Raw genomic sequence first — 22,657 nt, forward strand, 5'->3', positions numbered from 1 at the left:
GTTTGATGACACCTTGCATAACCATGTGAATGTATCAGCGAGATACTGTGCTTTCCTTTAATGTGCCATTACACCCCTGTGTAGTGTCAGCTAAAGGTTGCACAGAGCTCTGCAGGTTTCCAGCAGTGTGTGGGTTGGATATAAGGCTCTGGTTATAAGACTCGTCTGGGAATTCAATAAAGTTGAGAATCTGATTACGAAGCCTCTGTGTTTGAGCAACACACTAATGAACCTTCTGGTTTGCTCTGCAGCATCCGATCCACTCTCACTCAGCTGGGAACAACCCGTCTGCTGGCTGTTTGTTGCTGGATTAGCAATGATGTGATTATAAATATAATAATAGTGTCTTCTTGTTAATAACAGAGACGCATGTGCACATGCAGGAAACAGAAATCAGAGTATTTATGGTATTTTGATAGGAGGGTTGCTGTTGCAGAGTTGGACAGGCCTCGGATGATGCGGATCTAAATGGACTCTTGTCAGCTGTTGGTTGAGAGGACGACTTCCTTATTTATGTGGCGTTAAAGTTATTCTTGGCTTCGGTGAATGAGGAAACAGGTTCTAGGTTACGTTCTCCAAGCTAGTAGGGAAAATACAAACCTACAGGTGGGTCTAGACTTATGTCAGAATTCCGTTTCTATGGCGCAACATAACACGATTTTCACTGTAAGTCGGAACTCGCATATGTACATAAGTACCTATGCCACTCACCTATGCAAACACATCATCAGATCATAATCTAGGACATAAAAGCATTGTACAGTAAAAATTTAAAAAAGAGAAAAGCGAATGTAGCACAATCCAATGTGGCGTACAACCGGTGAATGTAAATAAAGTTGTCTTCCTTGTATAGCGCCGTGTGACGACATATTCGTCTGCTCCTCTCGCCAACTAGTTCTCGCACGAATTTGTTTTAATGTCGCTAATGCCGTACATCGGAATGATGGAACAAGACTTTCTTAATAAATTTACGGGAGATGGCGACGTAACCCCAAAATGCTGTAGATTGAGGACTTCGTAAACCGAGGACCTACTGTATGACTAGCAAAATATCTGAGCAAACTATGGACTTGTGTGATTTTCTCAGTTTTCACCCATGCCTTAATGACTATTTAAAGGTCTATGCCATGTATCTTTCTGAAAATCGGTGAAAGTATACGACTTGGAACACACTTGGACCAAAACATGTCATGTTTCGACATTCTGTGGTGAGCTTTACTCAAGAGGAAACAGTCCAATATCTACAGGAATTTCATTTTGTTGTGCCTCTCTTCAGTAAATTAGTACAACAACATGTCCACGAAATGGGTCTTCCAATATTACTGTACAACTCCTGCTTTTAGCCCTGTTCTAATGGGTCTGTTTCAGTGTCTGTAGCTGTAAATGCACCTGAGTGGTTGCTGTCAACACCCCCTTCAGGAAGAAGACTCTCTGTGCATGTGAGATCAGGGCTCTCTGTTGCCTTTAACATTCTTTTTGAGCAACTATTTAACAGGGAAATATTACTGACCAAAAGACCAAAAGAATATGTAAGGTAACCATGCATGCATGTGGCTAACTTTGTCCACACTTCTCACTTAGAGGCAGCGTTTTATCAGGCTACAGGGCAGAGTAGTGTTTACTGTGATCAAATGCCTCAAAAAAAGATATAGCATAGCAGAAATAGATAAGTAGCCACAAGCATTAAAACATATAAAATAAAGACAGACACGCAAGGTACTGTTAATTACCAGTTACAGGTTATAAATAAATGTATTTATAGGTCTGACTATTATGACTTTATTCTTCATACATGCCAACATACATTAAGATGTTGGAACATGACCAGCGTGACCATGAACAGCCGCCTCCTCAACATGCCTTCATCACATATCCTCTGTCCAAAATGCCACCAAGTAAAGCAGGACAGCTGTTGACTTTATAGTGACGGTGTCTTCTTCCTGAGCTCCCCTTTATGGCCTCTGGATCACTTTCCACCTTAACTGGGTTTTTGTGTCGATGCAGCACTTTTTTTTTACAACTTTAAAAAGCATGTGACATCTCTGCAACCTTCACAGATCATATTTGGCATGTAGGGTCATCAACTCCTCCACTGACTCGGTTTGTTTTAACTGTACCGAAGAACAGCTTATTTGTTCTGTTCTGCAAGGCCTGGAAATGTTTTTTTTTCTTTTTCCTGTATATGATGAATGCACTATTTCAGGAGTCTGTGTGGGAAGATTATACAATGATATTGTGGCTACTCCCCCTTCACTTACAGTACAAGTCTAGACTGCCAGTTTGTTGTTTGTTTTTTTTTGTTTTTTTTTCTGCGTTGGCACTGTAGGAAACTTTTTGTTTTTCCTGTCCAGCCACTTTAGATTTGAAGTTACATCAAGGAAGATAATTTTAGAGCTCAAGCACATCCTTTATCTTAGTCAACACTTACTCTGAGCAAGTCATCTGAGGCAGCAAACTTTTCCTTTGATAAGTGCAGGACTGAAACTTTAATAACCTGATGCAAAACTAATATGATTTAGATCAGAGGTGTCAAACACATGGCCCACAGGCCAAAACTGCCCCACCACAGGGACCAATCCGGATAATTACTGTGGAATTATTTAGCCCTTAAATGCACGAGTGATTGGACCCTACACTCTTCCATAAGTGGGTTCCATAAGTGTTTTTATGCCATTTTTGTCATTTTGGTTAAGAAAAACAATGGTTAAATAATAATAATAATAATAAATATATGACTGTTTGCATTTTATTTTGGTCCACACAAGAATGATTTCATGTTTGAAATGTGTTTATTTTTCACTTTATAACAGATATTGAACATTTTTATCTGTGAAAAAGAAGAATGTCATCATTATTTTTTGACATTTTCCTACTCTTTTCCTCCAGCTGTTGCTGCTCTCCATCCTTTATAGTTTGTGCATCACCTCTTGTATGATATTATCAATGAAAAAGAGTTTGGGGTAGTAATACAAACATTAAAATTTCTTGAAGTATAAAAAGGTAACCTGAAAATTAAATGGGATACTATAAAAAAAAACATGTTTTTCGAGGAATAGCTGGAATATGAAATGACAAAATTTTTTCATTACAAAGATATTACAAGAAAACAACCTCACTGGGTCATTTTTGATCACTTACACATCTCAGGGTTAAAGACATTGAACATTGTGCAAAATAATGTTAGTTAGCAGCTTCAGTACAAACAAGTTTGGTTGTTGTAAACTGAGGCATAATATTTTTGAAATTGCACAATTTTTTCTTTAAAAAGTTTAGGCTGCTCATAGTGTTTTGTAAGAAAGAAATTTTTCAGGATGTCCTTTTTGCATTGAAATAAAGAGAAAAAATTGGAGTTGTTATTTATAGGTTGCTATGCTCTGATTTTCCTGGTTCGGCCCACTTGAGATCAAATTTGGATGTATGTGGCCCCTGAACTAAGATGAGTTTGACACCCCTGATTTAGGTGATAATTACCTTTAAAGGTTTGGTTTATTTCTGTCATAGCACTGCAAACAAAGAGCGTACACTAGCATTCAAATTTTGGGCTCACTTAGAAATGTCCTTATTTTTGAAAGAAAAGCTTTTTTTTTTCAGTGAAGGTAACATTAAATGAATGATAAATCCAGTGTAGACATTGTTAATGTGGTAAATGACTATTGTAGCTGGAAACAGCTGATTTTTAATGGAATCTCTCCATAGAGGTACAGAGGAACATTTCCAGCAACCATCACTCCTGTGTTCTAATGCTACATTGTGTTAGCTAATGGTGTTGAAAGGCTCATTGATGATTAGAAAACCCTTGTGCAATGACCCCAAACTTTTGAATGATATGTGACCAGTTCCTTTTTGAAAATCCACTAATCAATTCCAAGCCTCCCTTTTTCTGCACTTTGATCTCTCCCCTTATCTCTTGAACAGCCAAATCATCAATCACAGAAACCCTACCCAGCAACACCACCACCCAACCGGCACCCACATTCCAGCAGTAACACCTCGGGCTCATTCCAGAGTTTATATCCTCCTAAAGCGAAAGGGGGATGACTTGTTGAGGCTGAGGTTCATTTACATGGGTGCCACGCTGCACGCCTTATTGTTATCACATGTAACCTGCTGGGAGTCTTCAGAGACAGCTGCAGGCAGGCTAGTGTGTCATCTGCTGGCTGGTTAGCAGACGGGCATGTAATATAATTTGAAGAATCGACACCCAACAAACACTGTGACAAAACTTCACCATTGTTCACAATCTGATAATGGAAACAGAAACAGACAGAACAAGAACTGAACACAATCAGAAGAGAATCTAGAAAACTCTTAAAGAGGCACTGAATGATCCAAACTTGCTTGATTAAAGTGATTTATCCAAACTTTTACAAAAAAACATGCAAACATCAGTGTTGTTTTTCTATTTCACAGTCAAAAGCAACATTCTGAAGTGTTAAAATGCTAATTAACTGGTTATTTGGTGCAGTTCTCCTTTTGAAACTATGATTTATTCCATGCTATAGACGCTTAAAGTTGTTTAAAGAAGAAATCTCACAAAACAGAAATGGGCTTTAGAGTGTGACACCTGGAGTGGATGTAAAATCGATGTGGTTGAGGTGCCGAACTCAATTTGATGAAAATGTCATGTGTCTATCTGCTGTACTTATGAAGTTATGTAAGTTAAGTAACATATATTGAAAAGTGCAACTGCCTATAAGTCAGAAAACAATCATAGTACGAGGGTGAAATTTTGCAAGGGTTTATTAAATATACTGAAGTTATTGGATGAAAAGAATCTACCAATATTAAAGGGATCAAATAGGAGGCAGTGACTGATTTTTCATAGGGTTAGCCCCATAAATAAAAGCATCTCCAGACTGTTGATTAAATGTAAAGTTGTCCACTTGTACCTGTGCATTGCAAACTTCCTGTGACTGATTTAAAGGACCACTCTATCTAGCTCCATCCTGCAGTCTAGGAAGTGTTTGCATAACAAGTTCAAAGACAACCAGGATTCATCACAAAGGCATCCAGGAGTCACCTGGCTGTTGTTCAGATTTACGAGTGTGACAACAGGATTTTAGAAAATGTTTCATGCATTCTGTACAACCAGTTGCTGGCCAAGAAATAGCTCCGATGCATGAGCAATATAACTGTTCTAAAATAACATTTCATCTTCTGTTTCTACATGCAGAACTGCTGTGAAGCTGCTGGAGGGCATTTTTCTGAGGATGGCTGCTTGTTGTTTCCGTTGCTTCCAGGCCTTGAGGTACTGGTTGCAAAGAGATAAAAATTAACATGTAAGTGCTCATTAGTACCCAGGTAAGACTGGAAACAGGCAAAAGCACTGCCTTCTCAATAAGAGCACATATAGCATGAGTCAGCTGAGTAATGAGTTGTCTGATGGCCTTTTTTTCATCATCAATCAAATGAAAGATTTAAGTTTTCATCTCATCTCTAACACGAAATAGAAGAGCAACAATCTGACTTCCTTCGTAAATAAAATGCCATTTAAGTCACACTGGCTCTTTTGTGTAATAAATACTTTGGTTCACTAAATAATTCCTTCTTTTAAATTCCATCTGCACCCTAATATGTCCACTTTATACCTGATTCATGCCTGTTACTTTGTCAGTTTTCTGTGTCAATATTATTTAATAGAAAAATGGAATAAGCTTTTACATCACTTGACAAAATGCTTCTATACTTTGCTCGAGTCAGCGACCCACACCCACTGATATTGTTCACTTTCTATTTTGCCGTGTTCGTGCGGGTCAGGGAAGAAATGCAGATGTTACACTAGAAGACCTGTTTATGGTTGAGAAGATGGCCTGTCAGCAATTATTTGTTATCCTCACAGACTTCAGTAAACCCTTGACCTCCTAAAAATTTGGTATTTTACAGCCGAATGGCTCTGGAGGCCCCCGGCTGACGGGTGCATGAAGCTGCCAAGGTCACCAAGTGGCCAAATGAAAGCTGGCAGCCAAGCGTGCGGGTCTCACAGCTGAATCTGAAGGGGTACATTCATGATATCTCAGTAAAGGAAACCCAAAGAGAAGTCTGGACTGCTCATATCTGGAAATAAGAAGGATCTTTAATCTGTCTTTATCCCTCTAGACCTCGGATTCATCTCATGTTGGATTAACGCTGAAGGCCTTACGGACAGGAGCTGTTTCTCCTGGTGGGTATGTCTATCTGTCTGTCTGTCTGTCTGTCTGTTTGTCTGTCTGTCTGTCTGTCTGTCTGTCTGTCTGTCTGTCTGTCTGTCTGTCTGTCTGTCTGTCTATCTCAATTGTAAAAATCTGGCAAAATCCAGAAAACATGTTCAAAACTTGGTTCTTAAAAGCTAAAAACGGAGTACAATCTATAACAAATAAGACACCAGATGTCCATCTATACATCTGGGCAGAAAAGTGAAATATATTTTTTATTGAACTAGCCTCGCATTGTGAGTAAAACACTTTAGAAATAACATAAGTAAGGTCTAAAACGGGAGAAATCTATTACATGATTTCAAAACTTGGTCCTTTAAAGTTTAAAACAATCCAAATATAAATTGCAAGTCCTAATTGTGTTTAAAACAGCTTTAACCAGTAATTGAGGACATATTCAGATCATTTATTTAATTTTACATCATTAAATGCAAAAAACACATGTATCAAAAGAGAAAGTTCTCAATATTATTATTAAACTTATTACCTTTATTCTCTAACAAACTGTCATCAGATTTCTTGCTATATTTCTAGGCAGAGATGTGAAAGTTGCTTTACTACAGACCTCACATCATGAAGAATGCTTTTTAGAAACAAAATAAGATTTTAAAAAGGGGCAAAATCCTAGAAACACCTCAAAAAATTTGGTTCTCGAAAGTTAAAATCTATCCAACTATAAATTCCAAGTTTAATTGTGACTTTAGGACAACTGCAGATAATATTACTTTTCAAAATCCTTCACAGTTTTAGATCAGATCATTTTCTAGGCTAAAATTCACAATGTGAAAATATATATATAGGCTCAAAATCCTGCAAATATGCGCTAGGAGCACCAGAGTACTGTGGGAATTAAAAGAGAAAGCACCCATAATTCACAAAGTTTCTATTGTATCGGTATCTAGATTAGTTTATTACAGCAGCAGACCTTACATTGTGAGGACTGCTCTGTAAAATAACATAAACAATGTTCATAAGGTGTGAAAATGTGATAAAAATCCAGGACATAAGTTTTAAAATGTTGTTCCTTGAAAGTAGACGTTGCAGTTACACATTTCAAGTCTTTAAAACAGCTAAAGTAGTCATTCTCTACTGTAAAACTCACAATACCACTTTTATACACGGTTAAAATCCTCCAGAGGGATACTGTACAGAAGCTATCCCTCTCTCTCTCTCTCTCTCTCTCTCTATATATATATATATATATATATATATATATATATATATATATATATAGAGAGAGAGAGAGAGAGAGAGAGAGAGAGAGAGATAGACAGAAGGTTAGAAAATGTGTGTCCAGCTCATGTGACTTGATGCAGATGAAGCCTAATTTGTCACTCAGCCCCTTTCGAAGGACTCGTGTACTTGGAACACAGCATCAGTGACGACATCGTATGTGCATTATGAGCCGTCTTCCTCTGACCTACATGTGATGATTCATTTTAACCTCTGAGTGGCTTCTGCAGCATATAAATATAGAACTTTCTGGACCATATGTAGTCAAGGAAAGGAAAGACGACATGATGAAACCGGTGGAAGATTTGCAGGTGGGAGCTGACAGGGTCGGGTCAGACGGTAACGGATATCTGGACCCCTGTGGTGAAAATGTACGATGGGAAGGACACAAACACAACAGCCTCAGAATAATGTGAGGTGTTCCCTAAAAATCACAATAATAGGGCTTGTCTAAAATCATAATTTTCCATTTTATATTCCACATAGAGGATATTAGAGGATAGATGCTGCAATTATACTCACATGACGGTAACTTATGAGACACTAATGTCTCATCTGAGCCAAAAACATGTCAACAATTCCTTCGGGAGGACAGATGAGGATCATACGAGGGCGTGTGAGAGGATTCTTGGGTTTCAGGGTGCAGGATGAATTACTTGGGGGAAGTCTGGGCGTTTAACGAAGGAGAGAAAGTTGTGCTCCTTAGAGCGATGAACTATAGTGTCCTTCACTGCAGAAAGCTGTGACAGCCGTTAGATTAAGAACAGAGAACTGGGAACAGAGTCTGATAAAGTACAGGAGGCCCGAGACACTGAGGTGAAGAAGAAGTACATATCTCTGCTGCAAAGTACCGAGGAGATAAAGCATGGGAGTGTACAATGAGCAAGGGTAAGAGTGTTAATCCTGAGTGTAAAGTTGACTCTGAGACATGGTTTGCATCCTATAAAAGATCAGCTTTGTGATAATTACTAACATGTTGAACGTACTACTACATATATGTAGTATGGTGTCCCAAAAGACCACAGTTGTTTATACTGTATATAAATGATTTCTGTAAAGTCTCAAGGGAAAATAAATTTGTGACTTTTGCAGATGATACAAATATTTTTCTCAGATGACAATTTAGAAATAGCAAAATTATGAGAAAAAGTTGGCTGATAGGAATAAATTATTAAATCTGAAAAATATTCTGCTTTTTGGCAATTATAAAACAAACTCTAGTTCAGATAAAGATCAATAACTCTAACATTGAAAGAGTATATGAAAACACATTTTTAGGTTCACAAACTGATAAAAACCTCATGTAAAATACATTTGAGCAAATTTGGCAAAATCTGTCTCATTATTACAAAGGATAGAACACATTTTGAACTCAAAAGCCTCTTCTACATTATACTGCTTACCTACTTACCTATTGACCTACTGTGCAGATGTTAAGCCTTGAAAAAGGGGAAAAATAATCACAGCAGTGATTCAGTGTGAAATTTCCTCAACACACCCTTTAATGAAATTATGACATCCTGCAATCGATCTGACTAACCGATTGAGGTACATGTGTAGAGCACAGATCTGAAGATCATGGCATAAATTTAACAATAAAGCACACGATGTGAATTCAACAATACTCTTAAAACATTTTTACTAGGGATGTCCAATATTGCCTTTTTTGCCAAAAAAAAAGATATGCCGATATTGTCCAACTCTCAATTTCCAATTCTGATATCAACCGATACCAATATATGTGTGTTTGGAAATAATTCCAAACCACAGACATATTGTTAGTCAGGCACAGCAAACTTGTTACTGCAGCCACACTGCAGTTTAAACACTTCATGACACAGTTTGATGATGTGATCATTTGCGTGCTAGTAAATGCCAGCGAAACCCAGGCGTTATTTTATCGGTTTTCATGAAAGGCAAAAAAAAAAATGATAATATTGATAGATATTACATTTTTATGCCAATATTGGACATCCCTAATTTTTACCCTTTAAGCACAATTGTTTCAATTTTAACTCTTTTAACACACTATTTTAGCCACAATCTGAAACTTTAAGTTCCATCTGTTTTTAACCTTTTTGATCACTCCATCTGTTTTTAACCATAATGCCATGAATTATGTATTTATCACATTTCAATTTTTAACAAATCACAATAAAATTTCCATTTAATCTATAATGTACACAGTGTTCTGAAAAACATAACTGTTTATTGCAGATTCTCCTGATGCATATTCTATCCTATCACACAGAAATGTGGGGCAACATATAAAATATTACAATATATTCAGTAAAAATATTACAATAAAGTGCTATAAGGATAATATGGGGTATAATGAACACATTGATATATTGTTTTCCTAAAGAAACACTTTGAAATGTCTGTCAGTGTGAGGTAAATTTATGGAACAGTTTGGACAATAATCTCAAAATGAGTACAACAATTTAGGAAAATACACATGAAAAAAAAGAATTCCGAAAATCCTAATAATACGGAAAAGTAAATGTGTTCTTGAGGGTTTTAATTTTATACGAATTTCAGGACAAAGTTATTCCCTAACCAGATACAACAACTATTCAGAAGCAACATTAGAAACTATGAATTAAGTGGAAATTCAAATTTTAAAAAACCCATGTGCTTGCACTACCAGTTTGTGTAGTAAAATTATGGAACAGTCTAATTAGTTTTAGTCATGTAAAGCCTATATTCATATTCAGAGTTGGTTTTATTCAAAGATTTGGGGAATTGTTGTCTTAGGAAAGAGTTGTGACCATTTTGTGTCTTTTTTATTATGTTTCTGCCACAGGGCGGCCCTGGAGGAACCAGAGCGCCGCCACATGCTGATCAAAGACACCAAAGAAAGATCGCCTCGCCGTCGCCACCGCATGTCCACCCTCCCCTCCGACCGCAGATGCCTCGGCAGGCTCCCTCCTAAAGACGTCTTCGATGACATGATGTTTGTGGGTCAGTTTTTGCGACGCAAGTAGAGATTTTAAGCAGAAAAATAGCAAAAAACTAACATTCTAAGGCAGTATAATTAGACCTGACATTAAAAGGAGGGTTCTTTAGAAACAGAAATAAAAGCCAAAGTGATTTTGAGCATTTTGGGAAATTAACCTGCAGAATCTGGCATTTTAAAGCAGATATTTTGGTCTCTGCTGCATCAGTTTTGACCACTCATTATTTATTGTGTCTCTTAGAAACATAAATGCCTTCAGACGTTACACAAGGGGGCCCTGATTTTGTTCTTGTACATTTCTGAAAACCTGCATTGAAGCATCTCTGTAGGCTTACAAGGACAGTTGTGGAATCATTTTCCCTTTAATTTCTGTGTTTTTGTAAATTAGTCAGCCACATTTTGGAGTTTTACTTTGGCGATGTTTCAGTTAAGTGGATTGCACGTCTTTCTGCCAAGAATCACTATGGAAACCAATCAAAACCAGTCGACTGGATCTATGCCTGTGAGAGTGTTGTTTACTGCTTCTACTGCATATAGATGAATGCAGAAAGTGAAATATCTTTTGCTGATTTTTGGATTGATTTTATCTTAATTTCATTTTATTTCTTACAGACATACCACAGCATCATAAAGGAAGCAAACAGAGAATATATAACACGCAATAAAAGTAACTTATTGTTTATTTTGAAGACTGTTTGTCTTGAAATTCACTTTTGATCTAGATAATAATAGTACGCTCATTTTATCCCAGATTATGTACTATCCCTATAGCTCCTTTTTGTAATATTTTTCCAGGATTTAATGTAGTTTTTTATACCTTACTCCACTCTTCTGCACAGTAGGTCAAGTCCAACCAGTGAGCAGTATAATGCTAAAGAGGCTTTTGAATACAGAATATGTCTTGTAATTCATAATAATAATTCAACTTTCCTCTTATATACTTTATATGAAGTTTCCAAATGAGTTTGTGATCCATTACCACCTAAAAATGTATTTTTACATATTTCAATGGCATCAATCTTTATCTGAACTAAAGAGTTTATTTTACGATTGCTAAATGGCAGAAATATAGTTTTATTTTTTTTTAGATTTAATAATGATTTATTTGTGTCAAAACACTCTTTTAATTTTCCTAACAGCTGGCATCCCTAGGCTAGTCACAAGCCTTCCAAGTCTAACTACTAACAGTCTGTGGCCAGCAAGTAGCATTAATGGGCTAACAACTGTCATTCCTAGACTAGCAACTACCAGTCCTGGGCTAGCAACTACAATTCCAAAGCTGAAATTCCTGGGAGGACAACTGAATTCCACAATTATTAGGCTAGCAACTAGCATTCCTAGACTAGCAACTAGAGTTCCAAAGCTAACAACTGGCCTTCTTAGGCTAGTCCCTAGCATTTCTCTCTAAATTGTCATCTGAAGAAAAAAATATTTGTATCATCTGCTAAAAACACAAATTTAATTTCCCTTGAGACCTGATACACATCATGTACAACAGGTGTCCATGTAGTCTGGACACATAGGAAATCTCATGAACAATAATTTTTGCCTCCACAGATTCAATATGGCTATTATATTAAATGTATATTTGATTAATTATCAAATACGGTATATGTTAAATTCAATATATTAAAAAATAATATGTATTTTGGCTATGTGTCCAGACTTCAGGGATGCCTTGTATATAATATAAACAATTGTGGTCCTGGCACTGACCCTTGTGGGACACCGTATTACATATTATTATATTTGTTGTGTCTGTTTGATAAATTATTTCTCAGAAAGTCATTCAAGTGCAAAACAAGCGATTTAGATTTGTTTTCTGGCAGCACTCTAGATACAGGAAGGTCATGTTTACTGATGCCGCTCCCTGTTTTGTGTTGCCAGTCGGGGGATGGACCAAGGATGACCCGTCCTGTTTGGTAGAGCAGTTCTGTCCCGAGTATAACGAGTGGAGAACATCTGCACGAATGGTCAATAAGCGAGGCAAGGTGGCCGTGGGCACCCTGGACGGTTTGATCTACACCGTGGGTGGAGAAGACAGCATCCGATGCTACAGCAGCGTGGAGAGGTGAGAGACTGTGCGGTTTCCAATTATCCTGCACTGAAAATAACATACACAGTGGTCTAAATTCTCCAATTATTTTAATCTCAGAACGCCACACCATGGGGTAACTTCATATTTCCCCCACCAGGGTGTTATCACTCTAAGCTCTTTAAGGATTTCTCGCTGTAGATTGCTTTTGTCACATGCTCCTCAGTGGGATTTTCACGTTCCAGTTAAAACATCAAACTGCTGCTGATTTCACCAGAGGCTGTAATTGAAATAATTTGGGTTTCTGTTGATTTTTCTGGCACCAGCAGACGTTCGGTTACGTCACACAAGCAGGAGGAGTTGAAGCACGTTGCAGCTGAGGCGACACTTTGGAACAGCAGTCAGCTCATAATAAGTAAGAGGCTGCTGGGCTCTGACAGGGTCTTCCAGAGAATTGATCTGTGGCAGATGAAGTCATGTAAATGTAATGTAGGAGCCACGCAGAGACGTCAGAGAAGCTGCCAGTCGGCGACTCGTGGCCTTGGTGACAGTGGGATGGGAGGCGGCAGTAAATGTGCTTTGTCATGGGACTATTGAAGGAAAAAGACCCCCTAAGGTTACAGTGCAAATTAGAGAGCTGGAACAACTTCTATCCTATTATTTATATAGCTCTATTTAAGAAAGAAAGGGACTTCATTAAGATTTGTTCAAGAACCCTGTAGAATATAGAACATTAGGGCAAATAAAATCAGCCGCAACATTAAAACCACCTGCCTAATATTGTGCATTTCCCCCTTGTCCCTGTCTGCCTATGGACACAGGACTTTTGTGGGTGTCATGTAGCATCTGACACTAGAATCAGGATCAAAATCAGAATCAAGTTTTATAACCAAGTAAGTTTTCACATACAAGGTATTTCACTTGGTATTTTAGCACATAATAGAAAACAGCAGCATATAGATTAAAAAAAGTGCTACAAGACAAATAAGAAGCAGTGTTACAAGTCAAATTGACAGTAATAAAGGGATTACGAGGCACAAACAATAACAGAAATACTTCCACCAATGCATGGATACTCAATCAGAGTGGGATGTTAGAAGTTTGGATGCACCTTTGTATCTTTGTCGTGTTCCTTGAGCTGTTTTTGAGCAGTTTTTGCAATATGGCAAGGTGTATTTTACTGCTGGGGAAGGCAAATGGAGATGTCCTAGGTCTGGAACTATGTTTAGGTGGGTGATAAATGTCAAAATGACATCCACATGAATGCCAAGACTCAAGGTTCTCCAGCAGAACATTGCGTTTTAATGAGGGGATCGATGTATACAACGCCTGTCAGTGGTTTTATCGTTGTGGCCAATCTGAGCAGAGCAGAGGTAATATCATAACCTATATGCTATTTTTGTCCCAACTCTAATCTATTTTGCTAATCTTAACCATCAATAAATATTCAGGATTCAAGAAGTTTATTTTCATATGCACAGGAATCTTACTTTGCTGATCCTCTTTAACCAAATGGACACAATTTAAGAAAACTATAGCAGTTCTGAATAAGTAAGAATACTTAAACAGACAGCAGCAGTGGTCAGAAAACGCACTGTGCATTATTATAAACCAAGCTTTCCAGTAATGTCTGTAATCCGTACTCCTGCCTTACACTTACTCTTGATTTTCTCATTTTAAAAAGGCAAACTGAAAAAGATAAAAGCACTGTGGGGATATCTGCATTAATACAGAAGAGTGGGTCGATGCTGTTTGCTCCATTGAACAGCAGAGGTCAGCGTTGAGGCACAAATTAGATGCAAATCTTTGAAAACAAATTGGAACCACAAACCATTTTATTGTCAAGCAAATCGCCATGCAAAGTCCTCACTGGTTGCCATGTTATTTATTCCATACAAGAAGTCAAAAATAAACTCCCCTGCAGCTCCCTCTCATGCTATTCTATCAGTTATGTCCCGAGGATCTGGATCTGTTCCCAGTTCCCACAGACGGCCACGTCCAGCCAGCAGCTTTACCGCCATCATGGTCATCCAGACCAACAGGATAAAGATCTGCTACACACTGATCAGCCCTTAATGGACTGAGCCTCCCGTCTCAGTTGCCTAAATTGCCTGTAATCTCTGCTGCTGCGGTGGTTTGGTGGGGAATCTGTGACATCGCACTCAAGCAAAAAAAAAATTCTGCCAATTAGGTGGAAGTGTTGTTTTGTGGGTTGTGGGTTTTCATCTAACAGCTTTGAATGGAGAGAGAAACCATTTTAATAGGCTTCCAGAGGAAACCCTCTGGCAGATGTTTACACAGATGCCCACACAACCGAAACACTTCCTCTCACACAAAAGCACTTGGAAAAATAGGAGTTTCTTGCACCTGCGTTGGTTCCACTCGGGTTGTTGTTGGCAGAAGCTGATATTTCCTTTCCTCTCTCCGGCCTCCATCATGCAGGTACAACCCAGACGCAGACAGCTGGAGCACCGATGTAGCACCCTTGAGCAGCCCCCGCAGCGGAGTGTGTCTGGTGGCCATGGATCAATACCTGTACGCCATTGGAGGACACGACGGCATCACCGCCATAAACACTGTGGAGAGGTACTGTAGGACGAGAGCTAGCAAAGGTCAACATCCTGCAAAATGAACTGAGATACCAATTAATGCAATCTGCTAACAAATGAAGCTGAAGTTCAAGTAGCAGAATGGTCTAACCCACCTTCTGTAGTTTTTGAGAAAAATGGGTTCAAAGTTTTGTGTTTTCAAGAACGGTCTAACATTCACTGTAATGCTATACTTGGGTTGTGGGTTTCCACCACTTTGCCACTAAAATCTGGACCATAAAATATTACAGAAATGATATAAAACTCAGTTGTTTGTGGGTTAGACCACTCTGCTTCTAACCACCTCAGACGATCCCAGCTACATTAGATTTGTTCTAAAAATGTTCTGGGAAAGCACCCCAAAGTGGAGAAGTTTGACTGTAGTTCCCGGGATGTTGTTTTTTTTTTTATTTTTTAATATTTTACGAATATTGCATTAAGAACATCCTTCCGTTGTTTCCATATAACACTGTGGGAACCTTTAACAGAAGAATTTCTCAACAAGCGACATCCATAAAAACACCATCGAATATTACAGGACAGAAATGTTCCACTTCTGTTATATTTGTCACATAACAGGAATATTTTATTATAAAAAAGAAAACATTCTGTCATCTGAGGCCTCGAGTACATCTTGAAAACATATTTTGTTGTTTGTTAACACTCATTTACTTTACATGTTGGTCCTTTTATCGTTCTCATGATCTGATAACATCCTCTGAATATTAAACGTTCCGCCTGAGTCCATTGTCAAACTCAAAGGAACGTTGTTTGAAATGATAAATATCTTTAAAACATGATTCAAAGGTTAGATTAAAATGGTTTCTTTCAAACATTACATATAGAACTTGTGGGTAATCTTAGCAAATGCTGTGAGAACATTCACTGCTTTCTCAACTACTGTTTTTCATTATTTTCCTCTTTAATCCTTCAATCAGAGAGTTTCGTTTTGATTTCCACAAAGTGGATAAACCTATATTTTCCTTCCTGCAAATGTGTGTAGCTTAGTTTCTTTTGATAATGCTTCCTAGGAAACCTCACCACCTTCTGATAACGAAGGTTATTTCCAGAATAAAAGTAATAAAACCAATTACCAATGACGCGGCAATCGGAGGTAGATGACTCAGAGGACAGAACAAAGAATTGGAGTCAGTGATTGACAGATAATTGGTTGAATAATTCTTTCTTAAATTCGTTTCATTCATCAGGTACGATCCAAAAATGAACACTTGGACTAAGCAGGCGGCGATGCTGACCAGAAGAACCAAAGCTATGGCCGCTGTGCTGGACGGATACTTGTATGTGATCGGAGGGAGTGATGGAGATATGGCTCTGAACTCAGGTGAGAAACCAGCTTTGCCATGAAACCTGAGGCACAGAGTTTCAGTCAGCATTAATCTGTTAATTAATTTTCAGATAAATCAATAAGACAATGGTGAAAAGCCAAATGTGTCTGACCGACAGCCCTAAATCCAAAGTTATTTCCATTTACAATCATTTAAAATATAGAACTCCTGCAAACCCTCACATTTGAGAGGCTAAAAGCAACACATCTGACATTTCTGCTTTCATAACTGACTTAATGGACTACTCAGGCATCAAAATTGTCACTAATACATTTTCTTTCTGTCACTGCGACCCGCTGTGATTTTGCAAGTGACGCAAAGAAGCACAGCTTTAAAAAGAACTTTTAAAAAAAGAGGTCTAAAATGATCACGTTTCTAAGGAATGTTACTTATAAATAAATAAACCACTGCTACTCGGTGCTCTGAGGCTTTTTGTCGACTTATTTGCTCCTACTAGACCGAGTCTCAGCTTTCTTTGATGGCTTTTTGACATGCGGCAGGGTTTAACACTGAGCCACTTCCTTGACCTTTTGCTTCTGTGGATCCTCACATTCCCCACCACACACACACATTCAAAGACACACACACTCCCACACATACTCTACCCCCTCGACCTTACCAAAGATAAACATTTGTCACTGACTATTTCGATCCCTGAGAAGTGTACGTCAGTGAAATTCCCACAACCTTTTTTTAGGTTCCCATCAAGTTCACGGTTGTTAGTCACAAAAATGGCAGAAAATTACATTATTTTTGGGTCATCTGAGACTTTTATTAAAGAATAACTAGGGTATCTATTTATATAATTGGAATTTTGCCTTCTGAAAGACATTTTAGGCTGTAATATACTAGTGTAACTTTTGTATCTAAACATACTACCAGTCTGTAAGGCTCTGTTACTCACACTGTGTGCGTGGTTGTCTGTTAAATGGTATATATGGCCTTGTATGACTTCTGCCGTCCTGTAAATGTTCCCCAGTGGAGCGGTACAACCCTGTAGACGGTACCTGGTCGATATGCGCCCACATGCTGAGTCCCAGGGAGAACGCTGGCTGCACCGTTTACCTGGGACACATCTACGTGGCCGGGGGCAAAGACGAGCTCAACCTGGAGCTCTGCGCTGCTGAGAGGTTCAACCCCGAGACGATGAGGTGGACGCCGGTGAAACGTATGAGGAGCAAGAGGGACAACGTGAGTAATGGATCAGTATGTCACAAATACAGAGTATATCCATGTAGACGTTCACAGCAATCTATCCAGTGGTTGTTGAGTGGATGAAGACGTAGACAGACTGACCAACATTAACATCCACAGAGCTGGAACAAATGATAAAGAGTGTATTAGCATTGACTGAATATAAAAGATGGATGCAGTCTGAGTGGCGTCCCCCATTGATCGGTGGATTGGCATTTTGAAACTCAACATAAATAACAAGGGGGTGGATCTAGGATCTGGTGATATAGATGAATAATTTAGTGCAATAAAATGTTTCACATGAACAGACAGCAATAATTACTGATCATTTGAATGGCCAATTTATAATAAAGACTAGCAGAAAGTAAGGTTTATTTTGAATTACAGCACCTTAATTTGAGGGTATCCACGACACACCCGTACTGATTGTAATGTTAGCACAACAATGAAAAATACACAAAAATAAATGAGTAGGCTAAGGATAGTTAGATACACACTGAATTAAAAAAAGAAAGTAAAATCAACTTTGAGGTGAACTGACCTCATTCAGAACATTAATAAGCAAAATTAAAAGAAACTCCTGTACTTAGGAAATAAAATGTTAGAAGTAATGTACAACGTCAAAGTGATTTGTAAATGTTGGTGGCATGAAGACACTATACTTAGGTTAGGATCTAATAGAAAAATTGCCTGGCTTGGACCAGGTATCATGGGACAGGAACCCCACATTGGCCTCCATGTGCACCCCGACAGGAGCAGGCAACCAGAAATGCTTTGCTTATTTATGCTAGAAGTGTGAAGGACATAATTACAGGGATGTTTTTTTGACCATGAAGCCAGTCCTCACCAACTGCAGCCTCTACAAGAGAAGGGTTGCAGGTGAAAATAGGCCAAAGCGATGGCAGATTAGCGTGCCTTGGAAGACCTGCACAGAATCCACAGGGAAAGCAATGGAGGCAGAACAGGCTCCATTATCAAGATGTGATGTTGACTGTTTAGGAGCCAGGGAGAGAACACACTTTGGGCTTTTTCATGCAACCACAATTTGTTTATCCTTGTTTCTAGTGCTTAGACATATCACTATTGTTTTATTGCCCAGCCCTGGACAGATTTGACTGAAAACTGGAGGAGTGTATGCACGCCAATTCAACAGCAATTTGTCAGTCACAACACTGTAATAAATAACTGCAAAAACACTTATTTGGAGCTAAACACAAAACAAAAAAACCACAACAAAATAACATTAACAGCAGACTACTGTAAAAACCAACAGTGGAATTTAAACAAATTGTTTTGGCACAGCGGCACAGGGAGCACTGTTTGCACTAGATTTCGGCAGCTGGGACACTGATGCCATGAAATATGCCATTTTTGCCTCTTATTATTACATTAATTTAAATTATTTTTTGGTTTCTAAACTATATTTAATGGACTACAGTTTGTCATACATTGCAGCCTTTGAGCAAATGTTTCTGAATTGTAAAAATACAACTTTACCTTTCATTGTTTTAGGTGTTTTACGTGAAATTTTCAGTGTTAAACAGAATTGTTAGATTGAAATTCTGGATCATATGGAATAAAGACACATTGGTGTTTATGATATATATTTACGATTCACATTTACAAGTGACTACAGTTACAGTTAATGTCAACTGCAGTAGCAACACTATATAAATATAGTGCATTTATGGCAAAATCTAGTTACAATATTAAACAGTAAACTTAACATTCTACAGCAGAGCACTGCAATCAGTTATACACTGATAAATGTTTAAGTAAATTAAAATATTAGCAACTACAGCTGCCAGTATTTTACTGCAATTTTACACTAAAAGTTCTGACAGGAAGGGTAGCATAACCCTAAGACATATTCTGCTTTAATGTCTATTTTACTGTAAATGGGACAATAAATTACAAATTGAACATTATGTTGCATTGACGGAGACATGAAACTAGTGACTGAGACCATAAACTTATTTGGAAAGTGTTTACTGAGGTAACAAATGTGATAAGAAGTAGTGCTGTTTTCTCATCTACTAGTATACAATAGGACTAGTTTTTGTAACCAGAGGAGTCGCCCCTGCTGGCTGTTCAACGAAATGCAGGTTTAAGGCACTTTATCTGAGGCTGCGTTCAACTTTTATATAGGTATTAGAAGCATTCTCTCTCATTTATGGTGTTCCCAAAGCATATGATGTTGCTTGAAACCCTAGAGTTAGTTTTCAAAATTGGAAAAACGCAAAAAAACAGCATGTCATATATATCTTGTTCAAACTCATTTCCTTTATAAACCCTTGTGTATTGTACCTCAGATGTCTCTTGTAGTCTTCAACGGAGCGCTGCTGGCTGTAGGAGGATCTGATGGCACCACCAATCTGAAAACAATAGAAGCTTACAGCCATGAAACCAACATGTGGAGGTAAGACGAGAAGCAATTTAGTGACATCACCAATGCTAAATTTCTGCAGTCAATCATATTATGCCCAAAGCTTTGACATATTTATAATTGCAGGAAACATAAAAGCCATGATGTCGTTACGCTTGAAGAAGCAAGCTATGAGCGGAATTATTATTGAGTCATTCAATTAGCAGCAGAGAGCCACAAAATGGAAACGTATTAAATGGAAAGAGTTTGTAGTTTATGTAATGACGTGGAGGAGGTAGAGAAAACACCAGACCTTAAATAAAATAGCACAAAACACACAATATGTTGGATATATCTCAGCTTAATATGCATCTATTTTGTAAAACTGAGAGTTTCATAATATAATTATGCAGATATTTAAATTATTTACAATCATATCTAGTGTGGAATTAGACAGGATGCAGATGAGAGTGTAAAACTTTGACCAAAGTCACTCAAGACATTTACAGAAAAGGGATGTGATTATTAAAGATAAAGAGAAAAGCCTCATCTTCTCCACATTAAAATTTAAACATAACATTATGTTAATGAATGTTACAGATTACTGCCTCGCTTTCTAGGACAGAAATACCCTAAATCAAGACAGACTGTTGCTGATAGCCAGACAAATGCACAGAGTCACTTTTATGATTCATGCAGCGAGCTCATGTAAGGCTCTTATATACTATATATGCCTTCAGGCTGCTCGCTGAATCTGAGTGCTTCACTGTCTGAGCCTGTTTCCCCTCTCCATCTGTTTTTAGACACTTTGGAAGCATGAAGAGTAAGCATCCAGGAGGGAGAGTGGCTGTGCTGTGCTGAGGCTCGACAATGCTCGTATTATACGAACAGGACAGAAGTGTCGGAGAGAAACAGCCTAATGGATGTAGGCTTCAGGACGCACTGTGATGTAGTTCAAGCAAGGCAGCTTAATGACTGAATAATTGAAGAGTTCACTCCAAAAAATGAGACACGGCTGCATTAGTCAATGCCGACAACTGCTGCTGAAAAATGACTGCGAAGCATTAAATTAAAGCACATTATAGGCTACCAGGTTACCATTAAAGTAATGGCTCTTTTTATGTGTCTAGCGTACAAAGCTGTCAATTTGAATAGAGATGAATCAGCGGAAAATGGATTTCAGGATGCATTTAGACCCAATTTAGGATGGACAGGCTTCAAGATACAGATTGAATGTGATTGTGACATAGAATTAGACGATTACAGTGTTGGATAAGACAGAGCCAGCTAGTGTTTTAAGTGATTTATTTGTAGTTATTGTGATTTAATTCACAATTTTGCTGATTAAATGTTAATGTGAAGTAACAGGTATGAGCCAGAAATGATTAAAGGAAGGTTAAAATGCAGGTATTTGGATGAAGAAAGTTGTGGATTTGGATGTAACATGTGCTCATGTTGTTGACGGTTGCTGGATAATGAATGGTGCTTTGGTAGGTGATAGTTGGAAAGTGTGCACTGAATGCTTTATAAGTCACCAGCCATGCCTCCTGTTTGAACTGCATCTGTCAATTTTCTTTAAAATATTTATCATATTTTGCAACTGCATCGGCTCATGTGAACATCTGTGCTGCCATCTTACTGTAAATGACCCACAGCCACAGAAACAACAAAGTATTCCATTATATTTCATCACTGGACTTGTGTAAACATCCACCCAGCAGGCAGTGCATGAAACGCACAACCGGCTGCGAAGGGAACGAAATCAGACTGATTAGGTTGAGGGGGAAAATAAAAAGAAAAAAGAAATCTGTGGGAATCGAGATCCTCGGCGAGATAAGCGAGTGAGTGAGATCTGACTGCTGGCATGGGAAAGCATAATTGGCTGTGTGGGCTTTAAAATGATGACGCTCAGAGCTCTTTCCCCTGGAGAATAATGGGCTGAAATGTGGAGAGGCTGAGCACAAGGAACGCACACAGAGCAGCACGGCTTTTCCAGAGACAACCACGAGCCAGCGGTGTCTCCCACTCGTGCCTCTGTGCATACAGAATGAATATTTTTTTCAACTTGAGGGGGACAGTTGTGAGGCAAATAGCAGAGGAAAGAGCTGTTGCAGGTATGTTTTCAAGATACAAAAAGAAATCATATATATGTAGTTTGTGTCTTGTGAGTAGAAGTTGCCAAGACTTTGCATGTACTGTGTGCTCCATGATTGATGTTGGATGTTGGGAAATTGTGAGAAAATGAATAAATAACTTGTGTTTTCATGTGGTCTGATTAGGTTTTTTAATTTTTTTTTAATGACAATGTGTACAGAAGCCATTTAAAGCCTCGATCTGATGTGTTTTTCTGTCTCATGTTACTGTAAGGCTGCACCAGTGCATCATTCACAATTAGAAGCAAAGTTGCACTTGCCATCTCATGCCACCAGATGACTCTGACTTGATGAGGACACTGTGTACATACACTGGACTGAGATTTCACACCATGATATTTCTCACAATAACAGAAGAAGCAGCCCAGTTTATCTCATGTGCCTCCATAAAACCATCGCCATACAACTTTGCAATCAGACAAATCTAACTGCACTTCGCACAATGGGCTCTGACAACACAGAATTACAGCATCTATTGTTAGAATCACTCATTTCACTAAAAGCCCTTTTCTTTTAATGAGAAGTTTCCTGTCAGCTTCAGACGCAGCAAGACACCGAATTATTTCACGGCTGCCCGGTAAATGGCGAAGCAC

General features: G+C 38.3%; 2 protein-coding genes across 23 annotated transcripts in view; both read left to right on the forward strand.

Moving 5' to 3' along the window:
• Window positions 1–5,922: 5,922 nt before the first annotated feature.
• On the forward strand, window positions 5,923–22,176 carry si:ch73-29c22.1 (kelch-like protein 20). Of its 4 annotated transcripts, none has more exons than XM_035941747.2 (9): window positions 5,923–5,997; window positions 6,097–6,164; window positions 10,231–10,388; window positions 12,271–12,454; window positions 14,861–15,004; window positions 16,215–16,348; window positions 17,332–17,543; window positions 19,859–19,965; window positions 20,715–22,176. In XM_035941747.2, the coding sequence occupies exons 3-9, from the start codon at window positions 10,262–10,264 to the stop codon at window positions 20,770–20,772; spliced, it is 966 nt and encodes a 321-aa protein (XP_035797640.2). In that variant the 5' UTR covers window positions 5,923–5,997; window positions 6,097–6,164; window positions 10,231–10,261; the 3' UTR covers window positions 20,773–22,176. The 4 variants fall into 4 exon arrangements, with proteins under 4 accessions (XP_035797640.2, XP_035797639.2, XP_054867178.1 ...); XM_035941746.2 differs by having other exon boundaries at window positions 5,925–5,997; window positions 6,097–6,160; XM_055011203.1 differs by lacking the exon at window positions 5,923–5,997 and having other exon boundaries at window positions 6,010–6,160.
• LOC111586035 (potassium channel subfamily T member 1-like) overlaps window positions 21,890–22,657 on the forward strand; it is an 88,447-nt gene continuing 87,679 nt past the window's right edge. For all 19 annotated transcript variants that reach the window (XR_004846143.2, XM_035941726.2, XM_035941727.2 and 16 more), the window contains exon 1: window positions 21,890–22,025. Coding sequence is in view for 18 of the 19 variants with exons in the window: in XM_035941726.2 (XP_035797619.1) it covers window positions 21,959–22,025 (67 nt within the window). In the remaining variant the exon portion in view is untranslated. The remainder of the gene's footprint in view (window positions 22,026–22,657) is intronic.

The sequence above is a fragment of the Amphiprion ocellaris genome, chromosome 6, assembly GCF_022539595.1.
Source record: "Amphiprion ocellaris isolate individual 3 ecotype Okinawa chromosome 6, ASM2253959v1, whole genome shotgun sequence".
In the NCBI taxonomy this organism is placed as follows: Eukaryota; Metazoa; Chordata; class Actinopteri; family Pomacentridae; genus Amphiprion; species Amphiprion ocellaris.

Bases quoted from the DNA above. Each gene is read 5' to 3' on its own strand.
- si:ch73-29c22.1 (XM_035941745.2), top strand. From the start codon at position 8,290: ATGGGAGTGTACAATGAGCAAGG. The intron at 16,349-17,331 runs GTGAGAAACCAG...AATGTTCCCCAG, and splicing joins AGATATGGCTCTGAACTCAG to TGGAGCGGTACAACCCTGTA. The intron at 17,544-19,858 runs GTGAGTAATGGA...ATTGTACCTCAG, and splicing joins TGAGGAGCAAGAGGGACAAC to ATGTCTCTTGTAGTCTTCAA.